Genomic DNA, 16,559 nt, shown 5'->3' on the forward strand with positions numbered 1-16,559 from the left:
TTTTCGAAGGGCGGAAGATATTAAACAAATTACCTGGCTTTGTCAAAGACTTTGCCCGTATACGCCATGCCACAGGCCGCACCAAGGCCTTGTCCAAGGGATCCAGTTGCCACATCAGTAAATTCTTGTTTCTAAAAAAAAAATTAACATAGATAACCCATACACATTTGAAAAAATCTTTGAAAAAATACAGTGCTGTTTGATACTGATCTCTGTCTATAAAACATCAGGTCTTCTCTGCAGACAGGTTCTAGGGTATTGTGATGGTAATTTAGCAGCATGCGCCCGTTACACAAGCTGGAACAGGTGGTAACGGCCTGGGGCCAGAGTTAATAGGCCTGAGCATAGTAAGGGTCTTTAACAAGCATCCTGGTGCCGCTACCACCCGTTCCAGCTCAAACAGGTGCCTTTGGCTTTTAGCACCCCAGGTTCTAAATCCAGAAACCCAGGGAGCTAATAGCAAAGTATGTTGTTTAAATAAACAGGACGGCCCTCAGTGTCCCATTCATTGAAACAAAATATTCACTGAAGCTGGCTACCATGGATCAGGAAGGCAGGGCTCTGTGTAGAGCCCCTCTTCCATTTCCATGGTGGCCAGCAGGGACAACGGAGCGGAAGCAGCAGTGGTGGCAGCGGGCGCCGCTGCTGCTGCAGTGATCAGGCAATTGGGGCTGGGATTGGATCGGTAGGTTCAGCCCGCAATCCCAGCAACTTGATTGGTTTGCGTCCCCTGCCCAGGGTGCTAATGGGTAATAAGTGCAAAAGGTATGGAGGGCTACCTTTCCTTGAAAGCTTGTAGGTAGTGCTAGAAAAATCTTTACAAGCAGCATACAGGTGTTCAAGTGGGTCGGTTTGTTCTGGGTCCCGCCTGGGCAAAGCTGCCAAAGATACTCCAAATAGGTCCCTGAAGGGTCCCTAGTTCTGAACGTTTGGATAGAATTGAACAAAAGAGCACTGTGGGACAGACAGACAGAGATGTGAGTCAAGTGTCTGCTTGAGAAATTTGCATGAATTTAGGTGATCGCTTGTTTACTCTTAGCATGTAGAGCAGATTACTGTGTCTGCTGAGAGGTCTGTGAGTAACCTGCTGGGCACTGATTTGAAGCCTTGAAGGGAGGACTCATACTTTCATCTTTAAAGGTGGAAAATATGACCAGTATTATGTTATGCAATAATAACATTCCTGTGAGTGTTTTCTGGCGCGAAGTTCAAACTTGACACACACAACCTCCTGGGCCGCCCATCGGCCACGGATTCCATCATTTCCGGCGCAAAGCCCAGGGCGAAGCTGTCCAATGCTGTCCGCTGACTACTGCATCTGTTTTCTTATCTGTTTTACTATTATAATGAATGTTTCTTGCACTCTTCTGTTAGATCCTTCACGACCCACTTCTCCGACTCTTTCGCCTGCAGCACACCCAGATTGCCTACTAGCTGGTGTTTTTCTAAGTTCCATCCTAGTGCTTGCCCCATCATCGCCTTCCTTCTCTGATACTGTTGTTACTATGTCTAGTTCTATTCCTATTCGTTGTACCTCACATCGTCATTCTCTATCTCCAGCTCTATGTAACTACTCCAATCTTATTTATCTGCCTCGTATCTCTCACTCTCAGTCTTCTTCTAACATTGTCTTTGGAATGCTTGGTCACTTTCCCAAAACTCTTGCTCTGCTCTGGATATGTTTTTGCGGTTTAATTTACATTGTATGTGTATCACAGATACTTGCCTCTCCTCTTCTAACACTGCTATTCCAGCATCTTTCTTCACACTTGACACTGCATTTTTGCAAACTCTTTGTCCCTCCGGCCATGCAGGAGTTGCTGGTATTCTTTATCGTTCCTCGTTTTTGTTTAATTACTCTTCTTTCTTCCTCGATCTTTCAATACCCCTTTGTTTGTATCCTCTTGTATTTCTAGCCTCCCGTCTCACGTAGCTTTTGTCGCTCTCACAGTGGATGAGGCGGTATCTGGTCTTTCTGATTCTCTCTCATCATCTCTCGATGCATTATATCCTGTTTCCTCCTTCTCCCCCTCTCGAAAGACTACTCAGCCCTGGCTTACCCCACAACTTCACACGATGCGAAGAGCTCTTCTTCACCTTAAGCAGCCTTGGTACAAGTCGCGCTCTGATTCTAATCTTTTACTCTTCACTTCCTGTCATTTACTGTATGTTGAGGTACTTTTTTTCTCTAAGCGGTCCTATTATTCTGATCTTCTGCAATCCCAATCGGCCCATCCCAGGTGTCTCTTTCAACCACTCTCTCGTCTTATTTCTCCTCCCTCTCTTGACTATTCACTTAAGTCTACCTTAGCGGCTCTTGACTTGAAATCTATCCTTCTCTTAATTCTTATCTTACTATTTTCAATATTTATCTTCGCACTTCTACCTTCCCTCTTTTATTTATGCATGCTTCTGTTCCTTCCTAGTGTGAAAAACCCTCCCTTAGACCCGTCCTTTCCTTCTAACTTCCGAACCATGTCTCTGCTTCCTTATCTTTCCAAGCTCCTGGAATGGCTTGTCTATTCTCAGGTCTCTCTACCTCTGTTGCAAAAATCTCGATTCTTCCTCGTTTTCAGTCTGAGCTTCACCATCTCTTTCTACTGAAACTGCTCTTCTTTCTGTCTATGATTCTTTACTTACTGCTCGCTATTCCTAATACTTGTCTATTCTTATGCTATTAAATCTTTCTGCTGCTCTTGACACAGTGGATCACGTGTTACTCTTACAGTTCCTTGTTTCTTTTGGGATCTCTGGTTCTCTTACTTATCTAACCATACTTATTCTGTCTCTTGGGCTGGTGTCTGCTCTGACTTCGTTCCTCTTAACCATGGTGTTCCACAAGGCTCTATTCTTGGTCCTTTCCTCTTTACACATCTCTTCTTGCTGCTATTAATTCTTCCTTTGGGTTATCTCATCATTTTTATGGTGACGATAACCGGTTCTTTTTGTCTTTCTCTTCTTTTACATCACCCATTCATAATAATCTTTCGTCCTGTATCTGTGCTATTAAACCCTGGATTGTAGATCATTTTCTTTTTCTTACTGTTTCTAAAACGGAGTTCTCTTTTTTCCATCCTCGTCTATTCCTCCTCCTTCCCCCTCCACCTTTTGGCTTATTTCCCCCTTCTCACCGTCCTATTTCCTCCAGTGCCTGGAATCTTGGTTTCTATCTGGATACTGATCTGTTCTTTTCTTATCATATTTCCACTTTTTCACATACATGTCGATGTCATCTCTTTAATATTCGCAAATTTGTCCTTTCTTGGTTGGCTACCTTTCCATTCACTGCTTAAATGTAACGTTCTCTGTATTGTCTTCAAAGCTCTCTACAGCCTTGCTCCTATCGATCTTACATCTCTTATTTCTTTCTATGTCCCTTCTCGTGTTCTTCTTTCCCATTCTCAAAGTTTCTACTATTAGTTTGCTGTTCTCCCTGTGCTAAATCGCGGTTTTCGCTCATTTTCTTAGCTCGCCCCGCTTCACTGGAATGCTTGTCCACTCTCTCCGGGATCTATTGTGTCTTATCCCTCTTCTTTAAAGGGTTATCTCCTTTTAAATTCTGCATTACTCTATTCTATTGTTTTCATTGTTTGTTTATTCAGATGAATTGCCTTATCCTGTTTTCACAATTGTTGTGTCATAAATTGGCATATGTACAGGGCCTTGGCGTAAGGCGCTATATGAATTACAAATGAAATGATTGCTCTTCCCATCTACACCCACAATGTGTTTCCTGCATGCTCAAAAACTGTCAAAATGCCAAGAGCTTAGTTGCACGTGTCAGTCCAAGAGTTCACACCTTTGAATAAGTATCCTTTCATGGTGCGTTAGGCACAACACACATTTTCCATTCACTTTAAATCCCCGGAGACATACATTCTACACAATCCCTAAATCACAACTGGGTCAGACCAAGCCTAAAGGAGAAAACATATGGAGTGTGCATATTGAGAAAGTACATGATGGGATCCGGATCCCATCATGTACTTTCTCAATATGCACACTCCATATGTTTTCTCCTTTAGGCTTGGTCTGACCCAGTTGTGATTTAGGGATTGTGTAGAAACACGTTGGTCCAGAATTGCTACTGTTCATCATGAAACATGTAAAAACGTCCTGAGCTATAAGTCGTGATGGTATAGCAAATGTTATTTATTAAGGCAGCCAGAGGCTTGGTCCAACATCCTTTCCATGCTAGCTAAGCAGGTTATATGCACCTCTTCAACTACAACATCATGGCAGAGTCTATATCAAAATTGGTGCACAAAAAAGGTGCACAAGAGGATACCTGCTTGATTTCAAGGATATCCAGCATAGTATATATATATATATATATATCCTTAGTTTGCATTACTCCATGCTTTGCGATAATGAAAAAAACGCTTGCAGGCGCTGTGCAATTTTATGGGCATTCCTTCTGAGAACATTATTAACTCCTGGACAATAACACAATGCCTTTATTTTATATGTAGCTTTATCGATGATTGCAAAAAAACTGAACATGTCTGTTTGCACTAAAAGTAATCACTTAGTGACTGCAAACATATGGAGACATACTAAAGACCTGTTTGTGTAAGTCGTGGTACACAGGTGAACATCTACTCGGTCTCAGCATGCCCGTACGTGTGGCATAAACCCAAAGAGCCTATTCTATGGGCACAGCTTTTCATACTGTGCCAAGGGAGTGGCGACAGAGGGCGTGCCATGGATCTGGAATGTGTCACACAAAAGATTTCCTCTTATAATGCAACCACACCATGGGTTGATAAGAGCCACCGCCTTCACATACAGTGAACTAAGGCAGATACGCTGTTGTTTGCACAATATGGTGGTTAGATTAAAGAGGAAGAGAATCCTTCGAGCAATTCAGTTAGCGAGGGCGAAAAGATTCATTAGAAAGGAAATGTGATATAGACAGAAATGAATGCAGATACAGCATGGGGTTCCGTTCTCATAACCAGTATGAATGGCTAAACAAGCGATATTTAAAATATCGCCTATTTCAACCATTACCACCAAACTCATAATGAGGCCCAAGGATCCACATTATTTCTAAGCAATTTATTTCTAAATAACTGAAACTAACGTATCATTGCTCTGATGGACCATTTACATGCATTACATTTCACAATGAAAATCTATTCCTACTGCAGTGTCCAGAACTAAGAATTACAATCATGCATTAGAAGTGTAGATGTGGGTCTAGTTACGGACTGCAACCTTTGTCTCTCCAGATGTGTTGGACTACAACTCTCATCAATCATATCCATTATAGTCAGTGCAGGGCCTAGTAGGTAAACTACCAGCCTTTTACTTTGGGTACCTAGATTCTAATCACAGCCTGTGCACGTGCCTGGAAATTGTGTGATTCTGGGCAAACCACTTCATCTCACCGTACAATGTATTGTAAATAAATGGCAAGTAAATCGGTGGAAAAATCATATACACAGATTGCTTTCTAGTACTGCTCCAATTACATATGTCTTACTCACCCTCCCCATCATAGCCAGGTTTCTGCAAACCATCCATTATTGGACCCCAAAAGCACTGGGCCTAACACAGGACCGGATATGCCGCTTGTGCACGTGTACTCTGCCAAGTCCAATGATGTCCCTTATGTTGTTACCATCAGAGTTTTAAATGTTGGCCAATTACCACCCACACATTTGTCCAATTATCTAATTTCCAACTATTTTGTAGGCGTGTTTCATGGTTAGGCTTCCCGCTATTTTGTAAAGAGCCTTCAACCTCTGAAACAGGGAGTGACATCGGAGGAGATGAAGTGAAGTCGGCAGAACCATGATAGGAGCTAAGATTCAAACTGAAAATGTGGCATCTGCTTTACTTTTCACGAACATGTTTACATATGTGGTAATTCAGCCACATCCTATGCCTCTAGTAATCTTGCCCCCACCAAACAACTTATTTTATTTTTAATTACTGATCCTGTCTTCCTGTACCAGTAAACATATACAAGCAACTTCCTGTGTCCAAAATTGAAGGCAGTTCTTAAAATGCAGGACATCCTAATTGAGAACATGGCTCAATATCTTTATAAGATAGAGACAGATAGAAATAGTTTTGGCTGCAAAATGAGAAGATTTACTGTAATAAGGATCAATAGGATTTATGGTTTAAGAACTGTATTTATTCTTAGTAATATCATAACAACACTCTTGCCAATTCATTACCCTCCAGATATCAGAGTTTTCTCACCAGCTGACTCAACATGAAGACTGCACAGATTCAGAAGCATAGCCATGAACCACTGTGCCAGTAGGTTGGCCACGAGTACTCACCGGAACAGGGTGCCCATCCAAAATTGAATCTAGTTTCCGCAGGTTTAGCAGTTCTGCTTCCGGGAGGAACCCTGCCTCGGCCCAGACGGCATATAAAATGGGCGCTGCGTGACCCTGAAAACAGAAAACATAATGAGGGAAACAGTTCTCACTCTCGAAAAGCCCAGTATTATGAAGGTTTCCTAGACAAAACACAGCTCCATATCTAAACTGGCGCTTCCCAACAAAACCGTTGATTACATAAATCCCTTCTGCTTTGACTGGCCCGATGCTCGGATATCACAACACTCTAGGGCTGAGAACATGAAAGACAAGCAAATGTCTTCGGTGGACTGAATTATCGTATATAAGAGATGTGTTACATCTCCTAGCTGCTTTGCCTTCAAACAGATGTAAAAAGATGTGCATTGCAAACGTAAGAGATGGGGTGTCGGTGGAAGTCTGTTTTCCCTTCTGGCCACGAAATGATTGAAGAAACTCCTAGAACACCTCAGACATCAAAAAGGAATATTTACAGTTCAAATACAGACATTGGGCATCATTACTAGTTTGCCGGTCCAAACTACGGTACCAGTAAGCTTGCTGTTACCGTAGTTACTGGACTGACAAACTACGAGTTCTGCTCGGGGGTGCCATTACGCCCGCCAGGTCTGACCTGAAGGGCATACCGACACCTGCGAGCAGGCCATACTGCATGCACCGGCATCATTCAAGAATGGTGCTGGTGCATACGGCTTCCCCATTCCCATTGAGCCCTATGCAGCTCGAATGGGAATGGGGAAGAATATTTTCCGGCCCCTGGCAATGGGGAAATACAGGGTTCGTCAGGGTTGTAATGGCCCTATATTTCTCCATTCCCAGGGGCCGGATAACTGTGCAAGTTTGGCGGCAGCCTGCCGGTTTCACCGGCAAGGCTACCGCCAAACTTGTAATGAGGCCTATTGTTTTTCGTCCAGGTATCCTTTGTAGGAGCTGGCCGCCTCTTCCAGCAAAAGAGGGAAAGACTATCAATGGAGGCAGCAAATCAGTCCAAATCAGAGACGGGAGCAGCAAAAGAGGGGAAGACTATCAAGGGAGGCAGCAAATCAGTCCAAATCAGAGACGGGAACAGCAAAAGTGGGGAAGACTATCAAGGGAGTCAGCAAATCAGTCCAAATCAGAGACGGGAACAGCAAAAGAGGGGAAGACTATCAAGGGAGGCAGCAAATCAGTACATTAAGGGAGGCAGCAAATCAGTCCACATTATAAAAGGGAGCAGCAAAAGAGGGGAAGACGATCAAGGGAAGTAGCTAATCAGTCCAAATCAGAGACGGGAGCAGCAAAAGTGGGGAAGACTATCAAGGGAGGCAGCAAATCAGTACATTAAGGGAGGCAGCAAATCAGTCCACATTATAAAAGGGAGCAGCAAAAGAGGGGAAGACGATCAAGGGAAGTAGCTAATCAGTCCAAATTGGTATTTCTAAAAATGTTTGGGCAGAAAACAGGATGAAGGAATATGGGGAGGGAGCAACAGCAGGCAACGGTTTGCTCAGCATATCAGTACCTTGAGATTCACCCTAAGAGAAACCGGATTGGAGGCCAGGGACGCACCAGGCTACATGTCTTTATACCGAAATATTTTATAAAGAAGGAACATATATCTAATATTTTATAATGAAACATTTTTTAGAGAATGCACTTTTTTTGTTTGGGTCCTCCCACCCCCAAGCCCCTGTTTCCCACCCCTAGAAACCCACCCCAATCGTTTCCCAAAAATATTGAACCCTTTGCCCCACCCCTAAATGCATTTTCTATAACATTTTTCGTTATAAAATATTCGATATATGATCATTCTTTATAAAATATTCGATATAATGACTGCATACTGACGCACAGGTGCTGATTTCTGTCGATGCAGCACTTATCAAAGGGTTAACTGAAAACATCCAATGTAAATGATCGCGGTTTCAGGACAGCAACCTTGTGTATCTCCCGTTTACCCTCCTTGGCCGAATCCCTACCCTGTCCCGTTTACTCCCCCGACTAACCCCCCGCGCGGAAGTGAACCAGTATGCGGCACAATGTAAAACCTCAGTGAATAAATACATATGTACTATCCCATCACACTTCCTCTATACCTCTGGGACTTTCCACTCACAGGGAGAGGACCACACACATTTCTTCCAGCCACAAAAAGTGTGCCTGGTAGAGCTGCACACACAAGCACACAAAGTCGCACCTCTCCAGGTGCTGTTGCCCTCAGCCTCTCCCCACCAGGCCTTTCCACTGCATCCGATGGGTTAGAAACTCCAGCTCCTTGTGCTCCTAGTTATTTGCCTCTTTTCTTTGATTATTTTTTATTTTTCCTGGGGTGCCCCTCGGTTGCAGCAGTTTCATCCCAGCTGCTGACCTGCACTTATATAGAGTGTTAGGGCCTGAGCACCCGTGGGATCGCTGCCTCGGCAGCAACGCTCTTTCAATCAGGGTCTTGTGGCACAGTCTTCAGCTCTACGAAGTCCTTTTATTGTGTGCTCCCCCGCAACACCTGCAGGTCTTCAAGGACAGGAAGAAACCACAACGTGAGAGGCACTCTTTATTTCAGAGCACCCAGTCCTGGGGGACTCATTTACAGAGTCATTTACAGAGTCATTACAGCCATTACAACCCTCACAGGTGTGGTGAGGTCCGTTTGGCTCTTTGATATTCAGAGGTCACCCAGACGATTCCCCGGCTTGGGGCTAACAAAGGGTGAACCCCAGAGGATCCCCTCATTGGGGTAATTCAGGGAGCACTCCTCAGGTTCCCCTTCTCTGGGCTAAGTATAGCAGCAGACCTGAGGATCTCCTTCAAGGGGCTAAGACTGGGTTTAGGACTAAGGTCCCCCACCCAGGGGCTAAATCCAGGTGGAAGCCCAAGGATCCTCCAGTGAATGCTAACACAGGGTTAAAGCCCTTGTAGGGCCGCCAAGGTGCATCAGGCCCTAGCTGGCACTTGATGTGGCACTTGATCGCCAAACTGCATCGTTCGGTGCAACACCCAACTAGGAAAATGGCAGACAGTGCACCAAGCAACCCTTAAATGGAGCCTCTTTCCTCAACGGCTCCTGTGACTAAAGACCTCCCAGGACCGTCAGGCTAACTTTTGCCAGGGGTGTCATTGGGGAGGGACCTGTTTGCCCAAGGAATTCAGTGGTCAGGGGTTACCCTTATGTCCCTCCCTCCTACAGCTGAATTGCTGCCCATCTTCTCACAATGACCCATGGCTGGACAGGTACAGAGGCCTTCCTTGGTGCCCTGCAGTCTACAACCTCTTGGAATCAGCCAGCACCCGCCTCCCAGAGTATAGGATACCTTCTTTCTTCAAGTCGCTTATGCAATAACCGAGTATGAAGGGCTACTCTAGTGACATTATATGTGAGCTTGCCTATGGCACCATCCACCAGAGCTCCAGTGATTAGTGTTCTGGCCAGTATCCCTTCAGTGACTTTCTACACTTTGCTCTGGGGTGGAATCCATATACATCTCCTGGATGGGCACCTGCCCACTGCCAGCCAAGGCACGTCTCCTGCACTGTTGAATGATCCTCTTCACCCATACATGCAATGCCATTCTAATGGACGATGGGGATGTCTTTGACTCCCATCTAGGCCACTCCACCATTGGTAGAAGCACTGTGGATTTGCTTGTTCGTTTCGAGCCCACATACACCCGGTCTATCTGCGACTCTGAATGAGCTCTCCCATGGGTGCACGAAGCAGAGGTGTTTGTCAATTGCTTTCCTCTCTTTCACCTTTCTGTGGCCTCCCTACAGGGTGCTTATTTACCCTGGTATTGGGAAGGGGGTGTCCTTCCCTTCTGTGGTCCGGCTCATATAAGCGGGTGTGGTGGCCGGCATGCCTGTGATGGGCACGAGTTGCATCCCTCCTGTGCTGCTTATAGAGTGTTCAGGGTGCTTCCTCTGGGCCCCTGTGGCGAAGAGTGCTCTCCTTCCTATGTCTGTGCTCTTTGACATGAGCCCAAAGTGTGTGTCTATCGGTGCTGTTAGGAGTTTCCTCCCTGCCCCCCCAGTGACCCAAAAGTACACCAGGCCGGTGTATGGCACAAACACCATCCTGGTCCTCAACCAGAGTCCAGTATGCCCAGCTGGTGTGGGGATGGCGGAGGGAATAGGGTCTGTGAAACCCCTCCCACATGGTGTAATGCTGGTAGGGTGTCTCCAGCACAGGGTGGCCATGAAAATAAAAGGGTCCTAAACTGATAACTTGCCTTTGCTTTTGACGTGACAAAGGCTTTTCCATACTGAGAAGGTGGCCACCCGAAGGTCTCCTCCCCACCACAAAAGACCATGAATAGGAGCACATCCTGAGAGTGTGCCACACGTGGTGCAACAATGCCATGCATGCGACTGTCTCATACAGGACAAGCAGCGACACTGCAGGTCAGTAGTAGAGAAACTCCCTGGACAAACCACACAGGGCTTGAACCCGTTGGCCAAAGGTAGCAGGGAAGAAGAAAAAAGAAATGTATGCGTAAATTGGCGCTGCTGTATCGGTTGGCTCCATCCGGTCCGATGTGGAGAGTGGGAATGGCACACCGGAGAGTGAATATAGCGTTCCTTTTTATGAATACGGTCTAAGGCATAACTAAGCTAGGGCAAAATTCATTCCGAATAGCAACATGCCAGGGCGTATGGCTGAACTTTATTTAGAGTTGGTGTTCGCACCGCACCCCTGGAGATTTCCATTGACGTTGTTATGGGTATGCATCATCGAGTTGGGGAAGATCCTGGGGTTGGGTTTGAAGGGTGGTGGATGGGAGACGAAGAAAGGGGATAATTAGAATGTCAGGTTTGGTTTAAAATTTTGGGCACATAGTATCGTTGCCTGGTCGGGAAGGACAGTGAGGATGGTGGATGGGGGTTTATTTACCACTTTCAGGTTGGGGCAGATGGTGAGGGCAGGGGTTGGAAGTGGGTGTGAGGAGTTATTTTTAATGGTTTGACAGACATAATGCTTCATAAAAGGCTGCAGTCAATTCTGCCTTGGTGGGAAAGGTGGCTGCGTATATACAGACATGGTATCTGCGGGGACTAGCTGGGGAGACACTATTTTCTCTGATCACATGGAATGTCTGTGGTCTGAATAATCCAATCAAGGCCAGAAAAGTGTTAGCCTATTTAGAACGGCATCACCCCAAGTTCATGATATTGCAGGAGACACATGCTTTGGGGAGGCTGCATGCAGGATTTGCACCTAAATGGGGCCAGCAACGATCTTATACATATTATTGGTCGCAATTGAGAGGTGTTCTCATCCTTATTCATCATTCATTGGGTTTTCAGGTCACTAAGAGATGCATTGACCCTATGGGATGCTATGTAAAGGGATGGGGCAGATCTCTCGTTTACCAGTCGGGTTGGTCAACACGTATGGGCCCAATGTTGATGATCCTGATTTTTACGGCTAAATCTTTGAAATGTTAATGAGGGCAACAGATACCATGATAATATGGGGGGTGGGGGGTTCAGTACTAGCCTGGATGTGTACTAGACCAATCAACTACTAACCCATGTGGTCTTACTAGCTCAGTGCAAATGATTGGGCATGTGATGTCACACTTATTGCTGATCGATGTTTGGAGGAGCAGATGCCTGAAGCTAAGGAGTATACCACTTATTCATCGGTCCATGATACAATGCCTGGGATAGATTACTGGTTGCTCTCCATTGACTGGATGCAGAGGGTGCTAGCATGCGGGATCCATCCACACACATCGTCTGATCATCCCCAGTGGAGATGTCCCTTGTGTTTAACAGGTGCCCTAGTCCAGGACCTCTTTGGAGGATGGCTCCTTCAATGTTGTTAGATAATGGACTGTTAGTGTCCCTCTAAGATAACATTTATATATTTTTTTACAGACAATGCAGGTCAGTGTCTCTGCATTCAACAGTGGACAAACAATTCTGAAGGCTGGAAAATGAATATGGATTGACACACCATAGAGCATTTCTGGGGGTAATTAAGTGGAATGTGTTAATATTTCAAGAATTAGCAGAGAGGGAGGTACTTTACAGTATCAAACCATTGCTTGCTCGGAAATATGGTAAAACAGGCAGACCCGGGAGGTTTTTGGCCAAGGCAGCTGGGGAGGAGAGTAAGGCACAACCTATTACTGGTATTTTGGGACAAACTGGGGAGGTGTTAACCTCTGAAGATGACATAATTGCTGGATTCCTGCACTTCTATACAACCCTGTGTGCCAATGCTGATAGGTGCACTGGCGCAGAATTAGAGCAATACTTTAAGAATATAGATCTCCTGCAGCTGCCTGAAGAGGCGCGCCTGGCTCTGGATCAACCTGTGACTGTGTAGGGGATAGGTAACGCAATATTGTCGCTGGCGTCTTGCAAGATGTCTGGATCAGATGGCTTGGGGATAGAACTCTATAAAGAATTTAGGCTTACCCCGGCCCCACAACTGCTACAGATGGATGAGGTGTATGAGTTTACACAGTACTCAGGGTATAAAGTGAATAGTCCTAAATCTGAGCTATTCCCCCTTACAAATACAATGTCAACACCCAGGGATCTCCTGGGGTTTAGATCGGTTCCCCTGCAATTTCAATATTTGGGCATAATGGTCTCTAGAGTGCAACACTCACTATATGCTGATAACTATGAAACCTATTTACATTACCTTGGCACAAGATTGAAGCTATGGGCTGGACACCCTATTTCAGTGTACGAGTGGCTTTACCTCCTGAAGATGATTGTGATTTCCGAAATTGTTATTTATTTTGTAATGTCCCAATCTGGCCTGCCGAGTGTTTTTTTTTACCAAATTGTGATCCCTGGCATTGGAGTTCTTATGGGGATCTGGGGTAGCCAGGATTAGCTGGGAGAAGCTAGTGGAGCCCTATGAGCAGGGGGGTCTGGCTGCGCCAGATTTGGAATTAAACTACCCTGTAGCACAGGCGCACTTTGCTAGACACATTCAGTGACCAATATGTTGACTCCTGTACTTTCGAACCTGTCCGAACTACGCTGAATGCGTTGTTGAGGCTATTGCGAAGATTAGGTTTGACAGTCCCCTATAACAGTACGGTTCACTTATGGAACATTCCTGGTATTCCCCTTCATTTGATGCAGATTCAATACTGAGACAGTTTGTTCTGGGTGACCTGTTCCCTGACGGTTTATGACACTAGTAGATTTCAGGTACAAGATGGGGGAAAAACCCACCGCATATGGCCTTCGTTTCCACAAGAACCCGAAACCCACGCATGGATAGCAGCTTTAGGTTTGGGTAACGATATCAGGCGATTGGTTTCTAGGCTTTATAAATTGAATCAGACTAGCCAAATCTCCAAGAATAAGGTGCGCTCGAAGTGGGACCGTGACCTTGGCATCGAGATATTCAGTGGCAGAGGTGCTGTCTCCTTACCAGAGAGGTCTCGATGAATTTGAGATATCGGTTAATACAGTTCAAGATTCTAAACCAGCTATATTATTCTCCAGCTAAACTTTCTAAGTTTTCCCCCGATGTGAGTGATGCATGTGGGAAATGGGGAAGGGCAATGGCAGATTCGGATCACATGTTCTGGGTTTGCCCCCTGATTATTCAGTTCTGGCATGATGATGTAGCAGAAATACTGAATGAGATTGTGGATATCCCTCGTGTGTTCTTCCCTCTCAAATACCTGCTTGGGGATATTGGTATGGTTTCATTAATTGTGCACAGTTTTTTGATATTGCTTGTGGAGTTGCAAATAAATGAATTCTTATGCGATTCTCTACATTTGGTTCTGCAATATTTTCTGATATCTTGTACTTCTGTCTGATGTTTCATGTCAGCTGCTGAATGCTATTGGGATGTGTACTGCACAATATGTCTGTCTCTTAAATAAAGCTTTTTTTTAAAAAAAATAATATCCGACCAACACCCACAGGCTGTGTGTCCCTCCTGATACGCCTTCTCTATCCTATCTTCACCTTGCAGGACAATAGTTTGGGGTTTTAACTGGCTCCTTTAGCACCAACTAATAGCCAAAACGAAAAAGATCAGAATAAAAACAAAAATTGGAAAGAAAGGTCTCTGCTTAAAAGCTCTGCTTTTATCCTTCAATTGACAAGTGGGGCCAGTGATGAAGTCCTAGACCCTACACTGGGTCCATAGTATGATGCTTAGTAACCCCATCCCACAGGGTCAGGAGGTCCTCCTCAAAAAGTGGGTCCCAGTTAGCTGGCCCCTGATAAAAGGAGGCCAAGGTTATCTAGCGGCGTCCCTCCCAATTACACGGCGACTGCTTTGCATCTGCAATGAATAGCATGCTGCCGCAAACAACTGAAAGCCCTGGAGTGGCTTGCCAAGTAAGTGTAACAGACGTATGAGATGCTATGTGGTCTTATACAAAGACTACAGGGCATCGTGGCTGAAGTTATCAGTTTAGAGATCATAGTCCACACTTCACTTCCACCAAGGACAAACCCGGAGCCGCTGCAACCATCCACAGCAGACACAATGCCAACAGTAAAACCAAGACGGTGGACCACCAGTGTATGGGCTTGGTCCACAAACACGTAAGCAGCCGCAAGAAATGATTACTATCAGCTGAAAACATGAAGCCATTGGCGCATGGGAAATTACCTCACTTGCCTCATGAAGAAACACAGCAGAGTGTGGTGTTGTGGGGGGCCCCCGAGGGAGGAGCCAAATCTGTATCAAAAAGTGCCGGCGTAGAGACGATCTGGGGGTGGGGGTCAGGTGTTGGCAGCAAGTGGAGGGAGACAGTGTAAAGTGAAGGCACCCAAGGACAAATAAAGATTAGAAAGAAACACAGGGGCATTCAAAACCTCAAGACTGTGAGGGACTTGTTTCATACCATGCCAGAAGGTGGAATCCCGAATGGAAAGGACAGACTTAAGACAACAGTCCTTGGAGAATAACTTATCCTTCATCATTATCACTGTGCCTTTTACCCAATTTATCCTTTGGTATTTCTAAACGAATAAAGAGCACTGTGTACCTTTTTATTATGACTCAGATTGCCCATTGATCCCCCTTAGTCTTGTGGAAGGGTGCACACAATTTTGTGCGCTCTTGCGAATCAATCAACACACACAAACGTTCTCACACCTTGGACAACACAAAGCGGTCGTTGTTGGGATTCCTGGGCTCTTGCGGCTTGTACTTCATGACGTTGAAAAAGAGAACGGACATGATCTCCGCTGCACTGCAACATGATGTAGGGTGTCTAGGATAGACAGAAAGAAGATACACTTAATTATAATACAGCATTTAAAGAAAAAACAAAAGATGATACGTTCAAATAATATAGAAATATCAAGGGTTTGTTCACAAATGTAATGTCTTTTGAAGTACCAGTCAGTATCATATTACTATTTTGCCTAAAATTAAATTACAATGTATTTGTTAGGGTCTTGCTGGCCCCTGACTCCATGCACCTGTGCAAGTGGCTCAAATTGCTCATGCATCAAACCGTGGCCCATTAAGATAACGAGGAGGACTTTAAACTCAAGAGAGCGTGCTGGCTCCCTATGGAGAAGGTGGCATCTTCACAAGCGGCTACTGGGGCAAGGGGAACTGCAGTTCTAAGGAAGCCTGATGCCAGAGGATCCCTTCTCCAGAGAGTGACCTGTATTAGAGCACTGAAGCTTGAAGGCAGGAGGTGGCTCACCTTTCCTGATCGAATTGAGAAGCCCATGGCTGATTGGCATATGCACTTACACACTAGAATTAAATTGTCTGACTTGTCAATGTTGACCTTGGTTTGGTCTCCTGACAAGCAGAAGGTTTTGGACCATAGCAAAAACAATGTATTTGTCGATTCCCGAGGCAGCAGAAGGCTCTCTACACCATGTTGGTGTGAAGAGAGTTCTCCCTATTGGTTGAGTGCTGTTTCTCTTGCCCTCACAGTGCTCTCTGAGGGTTGTCTGGGACTTTGGACAATGGCTCCATGATCAACCTGCTGATTGGGTACCTGGCTGCTTTGGGGATAATGGTTGGAGCGGCCGAGGTGTACGAGATTTGGACTCACATTTGATCAAAGTCTCCACTCTACATGGGGTTGTTAACTTTATTTTTCTTGCATGGTAATCGTTATTCCATGCTCCTTTGGGTGTTTCACTTCCCACCGTTGGTTAGCTTTTCTTTTTTTCGTTTGTAGTCTGTTTCCGCACTCTTGTTTCCTCCCTTACCATCCCGTGTTTTTCTTTTTTCTCCGTGGATCGTTTTTTTGTTTTTTAACGATCTCCATCTATTTT

General features: G+C 45.1%; 1 protein-coding gene across 1 annotated transcript in view; it reads right to left on the reverse strand.

Annotated features, from left to right (window-relative positions):
• The window catches only part of TKT (transketolase), a 172,504-nt gene that overhangs the window by 137,505 nt on the left and 18,440 nt on the right, over positions 1-16,559 (reverse strand). Inside the window, exons 2-4 of the mRNA XM_069643620.1 lie at positions 15,412-15,529; positions 6,300-6,413; positions 34-131 (exon numbers count right to left, since the gene is read on the reverse strand). Of these exons, the coding sequence (XP_069499721.1) occupies positions 34-131; positions 6,300-6,413; positions 15,412-15,529 (330 nt within the window). The remainder of the gene's footprint in view (positions 1-33; positions 132-6,299; positions 6,414-15,411; positions 15,530-16,559) is intronic.

This window comes from Ambystoma mexicanum, chromosome 2p (genome assembly GCF_040938575.1).
Source record: "Ambystoma mexicanum isolate Mex_15411 chromosome 2p, UKY_AmexF1_1, whole genome shotgun sequence".
In the NCBI taxonomy this organism is placed as follows: Eukaryota; Metazoa; Chordata; class Amphibia; order Caudata; family Ambystomatidae; genus Ambystoma; species Ambystoma mexicanum.